The following is a 12,446-nucleotide window of genomic DNA, read 5'->3' as shown; positions in this document are numbered from 1 at the left end:
ACAAAGAAACCCTTTCCTGCATCGTCTTTTCCCCCCCATAACTTGTACTCCTTCCCAAGACTCTCCTTCAGCATCTCTGATCTTACTAGAGATATCGGCGCTGGCAGAGGTGGAAAACATGACAGAAAAAACCCTGAAGGTGCCCTCCAGTATATGAAGACAAATCAAAGGTGGTGGCAGGAGGCTCCCAAGTGCCTCCACCTCCATCGCAACCACGTTGGGGTCCTACAATGGGAGGGAGATGAGGACCTACAGTTATTAAGAGCTGTGAATTTGAAATGATACCCATGCTATCTAGGGTTAGGTTCATCATGTTAGCCCACTAGAGGCCTTTGATCATTTGGCATTTATGTGTTTCCTTTAAATAGGGCACCCCTCCCTCTAGGAGGAGGGCCAGAAAGAATGAAGATAAAGTCCCTTGTCTCTCTTCCTCTTTGATGTTCAAGTCCCTTCTGTCCTTTGGCCATCCCCATTCTTTGCAATTGTCTGTTCCTCTCTGAGATGCAAATGGAGATTTTCATAATCACATTACTTTTGGTCCTCATCTCAAAGTAAATATGAAAATTTCAAATTAACTGACGTGAGGGGAAAAAAATGTCCGTGGCCTCAGATGTAAATACCAAGACCGAGCTCCTTTGGGTTTGTCTCAACCATCCAAGGTGACCTGTTCACAAATCCAAAAGGGCATAAAAAACATTGCTTTGTTTTTTTTTTTTTTTTTTTTTTTGAAGAAAAAAAAACATTGCTTTCATATTAGCATCATGCAGAAAATTTATCCATAATAAATTGATACGCATAAATCTTACTTGTTCATTACAAAATTAAATGTTCCCATGGATGCCCTTTGGAGGAGCATTTCTCTTTCCTCAACGGGGATTCCTCCCTCCTGTAGGAAATTTTCATAAGTCCAATATATGAGAGAGAACGAGCAAGGGAGGGAGGGCGGGGCGGGGGGGGATGGGAGCAAGAAGACAGAGAGCGAGAGAGCGAGAGAGCGAGCGAGAGAGAGAGAGAGAGAGAGAGAGAGAGAGAGAGAGAGAGAGAGAGAGAGAGAGAGAGAGAGAGAGAGAGAGAGAGAGAGAGAGAGAGAGAGAGAGAGAGAGAGAGAGAGAGGGAGAGAGAGAGAGAGAGAGAGAGAGAGAGAGAGAGAGAGAGAGAGAGAGAGAGAGAGAGAGAGAGAGAGAGAGAGAGAGAGAGAGAGAGAGAGAGAGAGAGAGAGAGAGAGAGAGAGAGAGAGAGAGAGAGAGAGAGAGAGAGAGAGAGAGAGAGAGAGAGAGAGAGAGAGAGAGAGAGAGAGAGAGAGAGAGAGAGAGAGAGAGAGAGAGAGAGAGAGAGAGAGAGAAAGAGAGAGAGAGAGAGAGAGAGAGAGAGAGAGAGAGAGAGAGAGAGGGAGAGAGAGAGAGAGAGAGAGAGAGAGAGAGACAGAGAGACAGAGACAGAGACAGAGACAGAGACAGAGACAGAGACAGAGAGAGAGTGAGAGTGAGGGAGTGAGCGAGAGTGAGACTGAGACTGAGAGAGAGAGAGAGAGCGAGAGAGAGAGAGAGAGAGAGAGAGAGAGAGAGAGAGAGAGAGAGAGAGAGAGAGAGAGAGAGAGAGAGAGAGAGAGAGAGAGAGAGAGAGAGAGAGAGAGAGAGAGAGAGAGAGAGAGAGAGAGAGAGAGAGAGAGAGAGAGATGGATGGAAATGCAGATGACATATGGTGGGATACATGGAAGAATGGGGGCGGGCTGACATATTGATGGACAGATGGAGAGAGAGAAGGTTGGGTGAGTTTACCTCTTCAGGAAACCAGACGCCAGGCTGTGTATTTCCTTCAAGCATTGACAATGCAAATGCAGCCGTAGACATTCCCACAGAACTATAGACAAACATGGGAATCAATCTTTCCCCAACAAGGAAGCCATAAAATATCAAAACATGACAAGAGAGAACAATGTGGATCACTGCAGCATTTTTTTTGAGAACACATCATCGGATACATAAAAGGCAGGCTCGAAATTTGGATATGCACGGAGAGAAGCTTGCATGCGTGGAAGTTTTTAAATAAAGCATTGGCAGGAAAACGAGCAGATCAGATATCATTTTCAAGAAGTGTTCAACTTTTGTTCAGGAGTGACCAGGTGACCAGAGCAGCGGGACAAGGCATGGCCAGGAGGGAACTCTCCAGAGCTGTGTTTCTCAGTTCATCTTTTTTCTATTTTTTCTTTCTGTTCGATATATATTGGTGGATATAGATTGGATTTTAAGTCATTATTTTTCCTGATTTGGTATTTATTTTCAAGGGAAATCCTACTGATGTTCTTGATATTACCTCTGCGTATCAATCACTCAGATAGATGATCATGCCTTTTGTAGATTTATTAATTTATTACATGCCGCTAGATATTCTCCAACAAAAAAATGCTTCTTTAATATTAATCCTAAATGTAACGCAGAAAAACTTGGGATACAAAATACACTTAAACACTGGATAGAATTAAATACCTAATTCTTTCTAGACTTAGGAATAAGACTCACACAGAGAGTTTCTTGTGGCTGAATATTCCCACAGTGGTGCGTTCGTTAGAACACTCCAAGTCCACCTATTCAAGGAAAAAATATAGTAAATACCAATTGAAATCAAATCACGATCTGCTTTGTAGGTAGAATTTTTTAAAAAATTGCTTTTGATGTGACAAACCCTCATTGACACGCGCTCCCCAACAATGGAATCCGTGGCTCTCACAATGGGATCAAAGATTTGGACCAATCTCTGTACTTTGTTTCTATCTTGTAGAAATTCCTGGTCCCATCAAACCAAGGTTATTTTGAAACTTATCACGTGGAGAAAATAAGGACAGGGGATCAATCCCATGAAACAATGATTTTTAGGAACCTAGATTGCTAATTTTATAACTTCCATTTAAAAAGTTGAAAAAAACCCTTGGATAACTGAAAAAACATGTCGATGAATCATCATGGAATGTCGTATTCGAAAGTCGACTTTGAAAAACAATATCTGGGTTTGACAGCATATTTTTTGTGTTATATTTTGTTCACATCTTATGCACCCAAAAGATTGACAGTTAATCCTAACATCTGGACTAAAAAAGCTGCAGCGAGTACTCTCATTTCTTTACTTTACATGCCAAATCCATTTGTTTCGCTAAAATTTAGTTCTCTTTGAAGTTTTTTTTGAAAGAAAGTTCTCGGAGATTGAAAGTTCGCCTTAGGTCCATATCAAGAATAAAAAAACTCTTTTTTCACATTCAATTTGTTATCTCAAAATGACAAGGCAATGGAAGCTATATGCCATGTCTCTGACAATAAAAACATGAAAACATATAATGTAAGCACAATACTACGGTGCTGAAAATGAGGACATACGGCAGGCAAAAGTTTTCCGAAAGCTATCATTCCCCAGTTCCAGAAGAAAGGAGCTGTGCCAAATCGAGCACTGACACTGGGTACGCCCAGTACTTTATGAGTGCTGCTCACTTCCGGTAGATTACTGCAATTACGAAGTTAAAAAATATCCTGTTCATTATTTTTGAGAAATTTTCCACAAGTAACGAGGAAAAACTTGGGATCGACCATAGAGCACAACAGAATCGTAACCGATTCCTTGGAAAAAAAAACAAAAAAAAACAAGAGAAGTGACTAAAACGGTCTGCTACAACTTACAAGAGGTAAACATCTCTCTTTCCAATGCCTTTTCCAAAGTCAATCTTCATCATTCCAGAATAAGGCTTGAGCTTCATCTTTTTCCCTGATCAACAAACTTCGATCAGAATTGATATCTCATTGAACAAGAAAATAGCATGAAAACGAGCAAATGTTCAATGTGAGACAAACAGCTGTCCACTGAGAGTCACATCACATCTACCCTGGCTGTAAGCAGTGACATCTTCGCCAAGAAGCAAAAAACTTGTGGTGAGTATTGTGGGACCAGCACCACCAGTCCCTGCGGTATAATAAAAGAATCTGAAAAAATGTTATTGACAAATATGATTATTCTATCTTAATGGCAACGAGTAATACATATTAAAATCGAAATAGACAGGAAAAAGGAATAAAAGATCAGACAACAGGGACACTAAAAATCACCATAGATCTATTTTTTTGTTTTTGAAAATAACCATCGATCTATTAATAAAGCAACACCTGCAGCCCAAAGGACAAAAGCTGAGTTGAAGGATTCCAATGAATTGATACACAGGATCAAACAAAAGTATAGAAAAGCCATCTAGATAAATATGCATTTCAACAAACTTAATGTTATCGCATACATTCAAGATAAACCACAAAACTCTTTTGTAATTCATAAACGGCTCATTATATACTCACTCTTTCTTATAGTCCATTTACTTTATTGGGCCTTTCACTTTATTAAGCCCTTTTTCTTTACTGGACCTTGGGTCTTTGGTAGGTTCCATCTCAGAAATATACTGATAACTCCCATGAGAGAAGATAGACGGGAGCTTTCAAACTCTGCCGGATGCAGCTCAGGAACTCTGAGGAGACAACCAAAATACTTCAAAAGAAAATCCCAGTGGCCTTTACAAAGAGTTTTACAGAAAAACCTAATGATAACAATAGCTAAAAATTGGTTTTCTAGCCCTGTCCCAGCCCCAACAGCCTGACAAGCCGCACTTGGTGGGCCGGGAAGTGTCCCTTTTCCATTTTCCCTATAGATCCTCCATCTCTCATAATCTCTGGATATCTGTCAAGATCTTATGTAGTGTTTTCCAGAGCATAGAAATCTCATGGTCAGCCTTGACACCATCTTTCTATCAGACATGGCTAGAGGCTGGCACATGATCTTCTTTCAGGTCTGACAAAGTTAAGAAATCTCTCTTTTGTCATTGTCAAGGCCAGCTCCTTCCACCACCAGTTTATCAGACATGACCGCAGGCTGCCATGTGTATTATAATTTTTCCTTATGCTTTTTGGATGCCTCACTCTCTTCTGTAGGTAGACCCCCATACACTCAACACTGACTCAATACAACATTTCCATTCAATTGAGGGTTTTCTCCTTCTACAAATGCTCTTCCTCCCATACATTTCTTTGATGGTGCTTGTGGATTCAGGCTCACCTCCCTTTTTGAATCAAGCTAAAATCTACTTTGGTGTTTCATCGATTTGCCAAAATCTACTTTGGCTCTAGACAACTGGCATTTAGTTTTCCATCCAATCGACCTCTGTGAATCCTAGGCGTTATTCTCAATTCAATAACTAAAATAACGATAGGCCCCTGAAGCAGAAATCACCAAATCAATATAAATATGAGCAAGAAAAAAAGGGATTCCAATATTTGAGGCTCACTTAAGATATTCACATGCAGAACGTCATAGAAGTTAGAGGCTCAGATCTCAGCTCTCTTACGATACTATGATGCAACCAAAATCATATTTACCTCAATCGCTCTGGCTCTCCATTCTTTTTATCAGTCCTTGCAGCACGAACTAGCTCAGCGGCCATAACTGCACGCAAAATGGCACCAAAAGTGCAGTATCTAGTTTAAGCAATACGACTGAAATTATGCAACAGAATAATAATTTCACTGCACATGTAGAAATGTTTAAAAGTACTTGACCCAGTTTTATTTACCACTTAAAAATAAATTTAACATTTACTGCATAGAACATTGGAATTCCAGTACATTATAGTCACGTGCATGTAATTAAAACATAAACACTGCTCATCCATCACCCCAAGATTAAAGAGGGTAAACTGTGGACACAATTATTTCCGAACAAGTGAGGCAAAGCTTTAAGGTAAAAATAAGAATTGAGGACTATTCTTGATAAAAGGATCTTCCTAATAAAAGAGAAAATATGGTATAAGATTTACCATTGCTCACACCAGGATAAATTCCAGCAGTTGTTATTGCCGGAACTCCAGCCGCCACAGCTTGAGCATGGAAAGACTTTGCACGCCATGCATAGTCTGCATCGTCACAGACATCAACGTAGGGGGTCTATTTACACAAATTGAAGAGATCAGTCGAGGGCCATCATTAAAAAAGTGAAATCCGGTGAATGAAGAAAGTAAGTGAACTTTTATCATTTCAAACAATAAAATATATCCTCTTCCGGTTAAAACGAACTGACATCTGGCATGATTTTTCATGAAATAAGGTGTGGACGAGGTTAAGAAAGGCTTCATTGAGAATGGTTCCCCTACCTAATAGAAGATAGGGGAAAACCAGATATTCCATACTCACAAAGAATTAGCAGTCCTTAAATTGGGAAATAAACTCTAAAATAGTAAGGGAACGGCCATGGAAAAAAACTAAGATGATAACACCAATGCCCTTAACCAAACTATTTAAAAGATATGCCTTCAGAGAAGGCATAGCAACCCTTAGACTAACATATCTAATATTCTATTACTCTGCCTGACTTCTTGAAGTCCTTTTTCATTGAGACATGAATTTTTACGGAGCTACCTGTTACCAACATAGCATGACAGTATTGACATTAAATTCACTGAAGCAAACATATGAAACAAGTTAATAGAAACTATGATAGACCCTCGAAAATGGACGTGTCACCTCATGTTCTCACACATCACTGTCCTTACAGATCAGGCTAGCCTGACATAACTACAATCAAGACAAACTCCAGATCGATCACCATTCTAGGGTGATGTTCCCTATTTTTCATTTAAAAAAACAGTCAGGACAAGCTCATCCAAGTTACCAGATGTAACTGATGCTATTCAAACTTGTTTTAGTAAACGTGCAGAGCGGTCAATAATGATCACAAGCTGAAATCAACTAAACTTCAGTCAAAAAGATTTGTCTTATTGGTAATAGCCTCTGTTCGTCAGAGCATCTCCATCAAGTCTTACAGCACCAGATCCAGGATCTTCAATCCTCCCATCCACCTGTCATACAGTCCACTTTCGAGAATGTATATTCTACTGGAAGAATTGGACTATTATGCCACTTAGTCAGCTTGTGTCCCCAATGTGCAGAATAACAAACTCCACTGAAGCCTTGTGCGCCCTTCCATGTCCAGTTTTCTTCTTTATCTCATACTTACTCCAGGGAATTATAACATATTAATCCCACACGTGAAATAGGGATGCTTGAAATGTACGGGGATGGCTGTCTCACGTTCATCAGTTATCTCTTTTGTTGGTGCTGATTGCCACGTGCTGGAACTTACCAAATGATGTTTAATATGTATCATTAGGCTATAAGCTTTTTTCAGAAAAAATATGCTAAAGTTTCCAGGAACATGTGTATTCTATATCTTCCTCTTCCTGATTTACAGATACAAACCCCAAACCTTAAGCTCACTTTTGCCATTTCATGTTCTTAAAGTCTCTTCTAAATGTTGTGGCCCTCCTCGTTGGAGGGCAGGAAGGAACTTGGTTTGGAATATAGCTGAGGATGCTCGGGCCTTCGGATCCCCTCTCCCCTATCTGTGAAAACCACTCTGCCTGTGCCTCATCTTACCAAAGTCCACCCCAGCACCTCCTGCTCTGATGCCGACATCCACTCCGGCGCCTTCGCCCACCCTCTGTTCTCTACCCCGATAGGAACTAGCAGGTTTTTACCATTTAACTCCCACTCTGCTATCAGTTTCAGATTCTCAGGCATGAGATTGAATAGGGAAGAAAAGAAGGTTGATCGATAACATCGGACACCTATCATTATTTCCCAGACACCATGTCAGGCAATCCCCTTCTGCTGACCCATGGTTGCTGATATAATCCTCAACTTCGGATGGAGATGAGATTGATAAAGGATCCAGAATGTGAATAGTACGGATGTAACAATCGATGGAAAGATGAAGATCAGATTCTCCAATCCAATGTCAGAAGGAAGGTATGGAAGAATCAGAGATCAAAGATAGAAAGGATGAAAAGAAAGGAGAGAACTTCAAGTTCCCCTCACTCTGGATGGCAGGATCGATCCTGCTTCCCCAGCCTCTGCCACTCTTGGCAACTAACTTCTTGAAAAATGAAAGGTGATTCTTCTGGTTGCCTCTTCTGTTTATTTATAGCTGACTCTCACGTGCTTAGTCAATGCTGAGTCAACTCACACGTGCTGCATTTCTTCCATTGATATTTCTTGGAGAAGAAATGTTGTGTATCAGTTGCCCAATCTCCATAAGGATAAATGCAGCATCAATTTTCTATTCGATTGGGGACCCAAACAGTATCAGTGGGGTTTACAAGAGGAAAGTCTTCTTGAATCTAGTCCGCTTTACTTGTCACGGGGTTCCTTTTATGATATGATCCGTTTGATCCCATTTGGGCATTTTTACAATAGAAGAACATTAAGAACTTAAACTAAACAAAGAAATGTGAAGTATTACAGGATGTCCTGGGCTAACAGTCTTCACCGATGTTTATTATGTTTGATGATTGATTGCAATCTACAACAGATTACTGCTTCTTTCTTAAAGTAGGTCAGATCACCTAGAAGATCCAGAGATAAACACTTCCTTTTGATTTACTTGCAGGAATAGAATTCTGAGTCAAAAAGAGAGGATATCGAGAAATTTTGTGTTGGAGAGAGGGTTTCTTCAAGGACTATAGATATATTCCAAGAAGCTGATTCAAATTCTGAATGATAATACAACTGCTATTGCCATTATTCACAGTTCACTTCCAGCTAGAGTAAAAGTGACAATAAAAACTGATCTTCATTTTGCCAAGGAAAAAATGAAGAAAGTGTAGTTGCACAGCATCTGTACAAATCATCAAGTTAATATAATGATATAAAGAACTTTAGTTGCACACAAATAGGTTTTATTCAACCCCATGGGCAAGCTGAGGGAATAGAAGATGTTAATTCATTTGCTTACGAGGGATTGTAAGAAATTGTACATTTTAAAGTTAAACACCCATAAATTTGTTTGATAGATTTTCATAAAAATGGCAGATGAGCAATCACAGAATTCTTGGCTTCAAAAACAACTGATGTTCAGTTCAAAAATAAAGTAATATCATAAGAATTTTAAAATATTTGAGCTATTCACCTTAGATGATATTGCAACATTTAAAACATTGCAGTTCTCAGCCCGTTGGAAAGGCCCTGCTGTGTGAACAACCATGTCCACGCCTAATTAAGAAGAACAGAGGTGAAGACAAAGTTCAGAAAGTATCGTGACATTATGAACACATTAAAGGAAAAGCAATCAAATGAATGCCTTACAGAACCACAAAGAAAGTATAATTTATGATTCAACACGGTCTGAAAACATCTATGAAAAATTTGGTGAAACGAATTATGCCCTGGACCGTAGATTCCATTCATTAATCACAGAATATGAAAACCAATGATCATAGGGATGTTTTGGAATATTGAAAACTGGGTTGAGGAAGGTTCTAACAAATCATAATTAAGGGGCTTCTATGAAACTCCACATTTGGGGAAGAGGGAAGCAATCATTTATGTTTCCCTAAGTCCTAAGATTCCCAGGATATCCAATCTTACGACTTACACATTATTCAATTATTCGGAGACAGGGGATCAGGGAAGAAGGTTTTTCATTATTCTAAAAGATTTATATTTTGATCATCTCCTCAAGACAGATGGCATGAGTCTTGCTTTGTTGTCCATACCTCTGCATCAGTTGATACGGACTCATGTTCATTCTCTATAACTCCTGTGTTGATTTGTGACAGCCATGTAAGATAATGTGTTCCTTCTTTTCTTACATTTATTCATAAACCTTGTCTTGTATGTATAGCGTGTCAGTATGAGGTCCATGTTTTAGAGGTCTGATAATAATCCCCGTAAATGTCACTCAATGAGAGTGACCCAGACTATGACCCTACAAATTGTTGGGACCTGTTCTAGGAATGAATGTAAAGTCTATTTTGTTCGACGACCTTTGTCAATCAGGCTTTCCTGGTAGTGCCACAAAGAACATTGCTAGAGGGCGCCATGTTTAATAATTTGCACTGCCAAAAAGAAGCTTTGATGAGATAAATATATTTTCGGATTAACGACTTAGTGGTGATAACCTTTGAGTAATCTCTCGTTGGACAGTTATGAATAGAGTCTGAGATCACACAGTCTGGGATCGTTTTCAAATTAGCTATTTTCAGATTTCCATAAAAAAACCAGTATGCCATAGCAAAAACCAGATGCCTGAGAGATAACCTTCAAGGATTAAAACGGATTATGTAAAATGTTTTTACATGTCACATTGATGACAATATATCAACATGATTTCAGCAAAGTTCAACCATTATGATTTAATATTTTGGAACAAATGAACATTCAATTTCCAAAACATTTATCGTAGCATCCATTAGAAGTTAATGATCATTCGATTTCCAAAACGTTTTATGGTAGCATCCGTTAGAAGTTAGTGATCATTCAGATAGAAGTTTGACAAAGAGGGTCCAAAGTTCAACCATCGCCACATTATTCTTGATATAAATACAAAGCATATGTCTGTCCCACAAATAAAGATGTGGTAGGAAAAAACGGTGGGGGCAGGGCGATGGGAGAAGCACGCTACCCCTGAGGGCTCAATCTGCCTTGGTGGCCAACTACAAATTTGTAGAAAGCACTATACTAAAGTAGAGGATGAGGGCAATATTATATCAAGGGAAAGTATATTCTTTTCTAGAAATATTATATTAAGTTTTTCCTACACCAAAAATCTCAAATAGGATCGTGCAGGCTCATGAAATGAACGAAAGCAGTTGACTTACAAAAATTTAAACAATGCAAGATGATACAAATGTGTCGTCACTTAGACTAGAACCTTTCAGGAGCATGTCTCACCATTAAAAGCAGCCTCTAAAGATTTAATATTGTCAATGTCAACCTCCAAAAACTTTGCGTTCTCACCAAGTGTAGACACAACAGAGCTCCCCCTTTGCCTTCCCAAGAGATAAAAAGAGGCTTAAATCTCAGAATAAAGAAAATAAAAGAAAATATCGGTGAAAGCTGAATAGTGTGACACGCCAAAACTAATTTGAGAAAGAAAGGAAAGATTATTGTTGAATTCGACATTCCATAAACAGATAAGATTCAGTCAACACAATTTAAATCTTCTGATCCGTCCGATAGGGAGATTTAAATAATATTTTCAGTTCTACGAAAGAATAAGTACCTGGAATACTAAACACTTCAGGATATGGTGAGAAATAAGATAGCAGGAAATTGACAATGACTGGTTTGAAATGATACCTTGGAAGTAAAACATTGAGCAGCGTATTGTTTTCTGGTAACAGAATAAAGTAATATTGCACAACAAAGAACATCATCAACAAACATCTTTTCTTTTATTATTTAAGGCTTATTTCAGAAAGGATACCATGAAGTAAAACATTAAGCAGCGTATTGTTTTCTGGTAACAGAATAATGTAATATTGCACAACAAAGAACATCATCAACAAACATCTTTTCTTTTATTATTTAAGGCTTATTTCAGAAAGGATACCATGAAGTCAATGTACAAGTTTATGTTTAAGCGCCGTCCGGCAACATGGAAGAGACGAAAACATGCATTACGAGCACACTTCCACTTTAATCGAAGCCACATTTCTGAATAAACAGAATTGTATCAGAGAGATCTCCATCCACAGTAGAAAAGATCGTAAATTTCCCATCCCCCACCATTTATCCAATTGATACCTCCATCCTCATTTTTTCGACCAATAAGAACAATTTTTTGAAATCAAGACTAGGAGGGCCATTGAAAGCGGTATTCGCAGACCACCATTACTCGGAAAAACCCCACACGAAGAAGATAATTCTAATATACAAATTCCCCAATCGAGAAACATCAGGAAGTAGGCCGCGAATTCTACTTATCCAGGCTACTTCCACGGAATCCTCTAAATCTATGCAGGTTACGAAACCGTTTCTGATTGAGCATGAATATGATAAATCTGTGGATTTTCCGAGATTATAAGCAGATTCTCACCTGTCCCTGCCGGCAATAATAAACCGAAGACTTGGGCAGAGCTTCTTGAGGGCGATGGCGGTCGAGCTACCGACTCTCCCTGTCCCTCCCAAGATCAGAACTCTCTTATCTTGCACATTTCCACCAATGCCTTCGTCTTGCGCGCTCTTCAACGCCGATGCGACGAGAAATCGACGATTTAGGAGATGAATCGAAGCTCCCGCCATTCCAGTCTGCAGAAGTGAAGCCAAGCTGCCGTCCAATCACAATGATAAGGAGATCATGGGCTTGATTATGACCACGTGGCCGCCTCTGGTGCAGCCACGTAGCTCATCTCATCTTTTTGTGTTTTCATGCAGCCACAGTTTAAGAAAGGCTCTGTTGAGAAGTTTCCAGAAATGAGATGTGAACAATGTTTTCATTTTCTAATTTCTTTTTTCTATTTTGGACATTCACATTTGTATAGATATAGTGCTTGAATGATGATGATGGGATAGTTGTCCCGTCTGGCAGCCTTGGACTAATGACAGGACGTAAGATCGTCCTTCGAGCAGGAGCCACGAGGGTGACCCGGG

General features: G+C 39.3%; 1 protein-coding gene across 2 annotated transcripts; it reads right to left on the bottom strand.

Annotated features, from left to right (window-relative positions):
- Nucleotides 1-268: 268 nt before the first annotated feature.
- On the bottom strand, nt 269-12,135 carry LOC144714495 (Saccharopine dehydrogenase). Of its 2 annotated transcripts, XM_078589249.1 has the most exons (14): nt 11,893-12,135; nt 10,746-10,843; nt 8,983-9,065; nt 5,837-5,963; nt 5,400-5,466; nt 3,868-3,965; nt 3,666-3,750; nt 3,369-3,492; nt 2,683-2,784; nt 2,520-2,584; nt 1,779-1,860; nt 807-886; nt 581-664; nt 269-496 (listed from the first exon to the last, which is right to left on the bottom strand). In XM_078589249.1, exons 1-13 carry the CDS (start codon nt 12,096-12,098, stop codon nt 607-609), a joined length of 1,275 nt encoding a protein of 424 aa, XP_078445375.1. In that variant the 5' UTR covers nt 12,099-12,135; the 3' UTR covers nt 269-496; nt 581-606. The 2 variants fall into 2 exon arrangements, 1 of the variants encoding a protein (XP_078445375.1); XR_013584367.1 differs by lacking the exons at nt 269-496; nt 581-664 and having other exon boundaries at nt 872-886; nt 2,487-2,584.
- Between the last annotated feature and the right edge of the window lie 311 nt (nt 12,136-12,446).

This window comes from Wolffia australiana, chromosome 17 (assembly GCF_029677425.1).
Source record: "Wolffia australiana isolate 7733 chromosome 17, ASM2967742v1".
NCBI classification, from domain to species: Eukaryota; Viridiplantae; Streptophyta; class Magnoliopsida; order Alismatales; family Araceae; genus Wolffia; species Wolffia australiana.
This window is presented reverse-complemented; position numbering and strand designations above follow the sequence as displayed.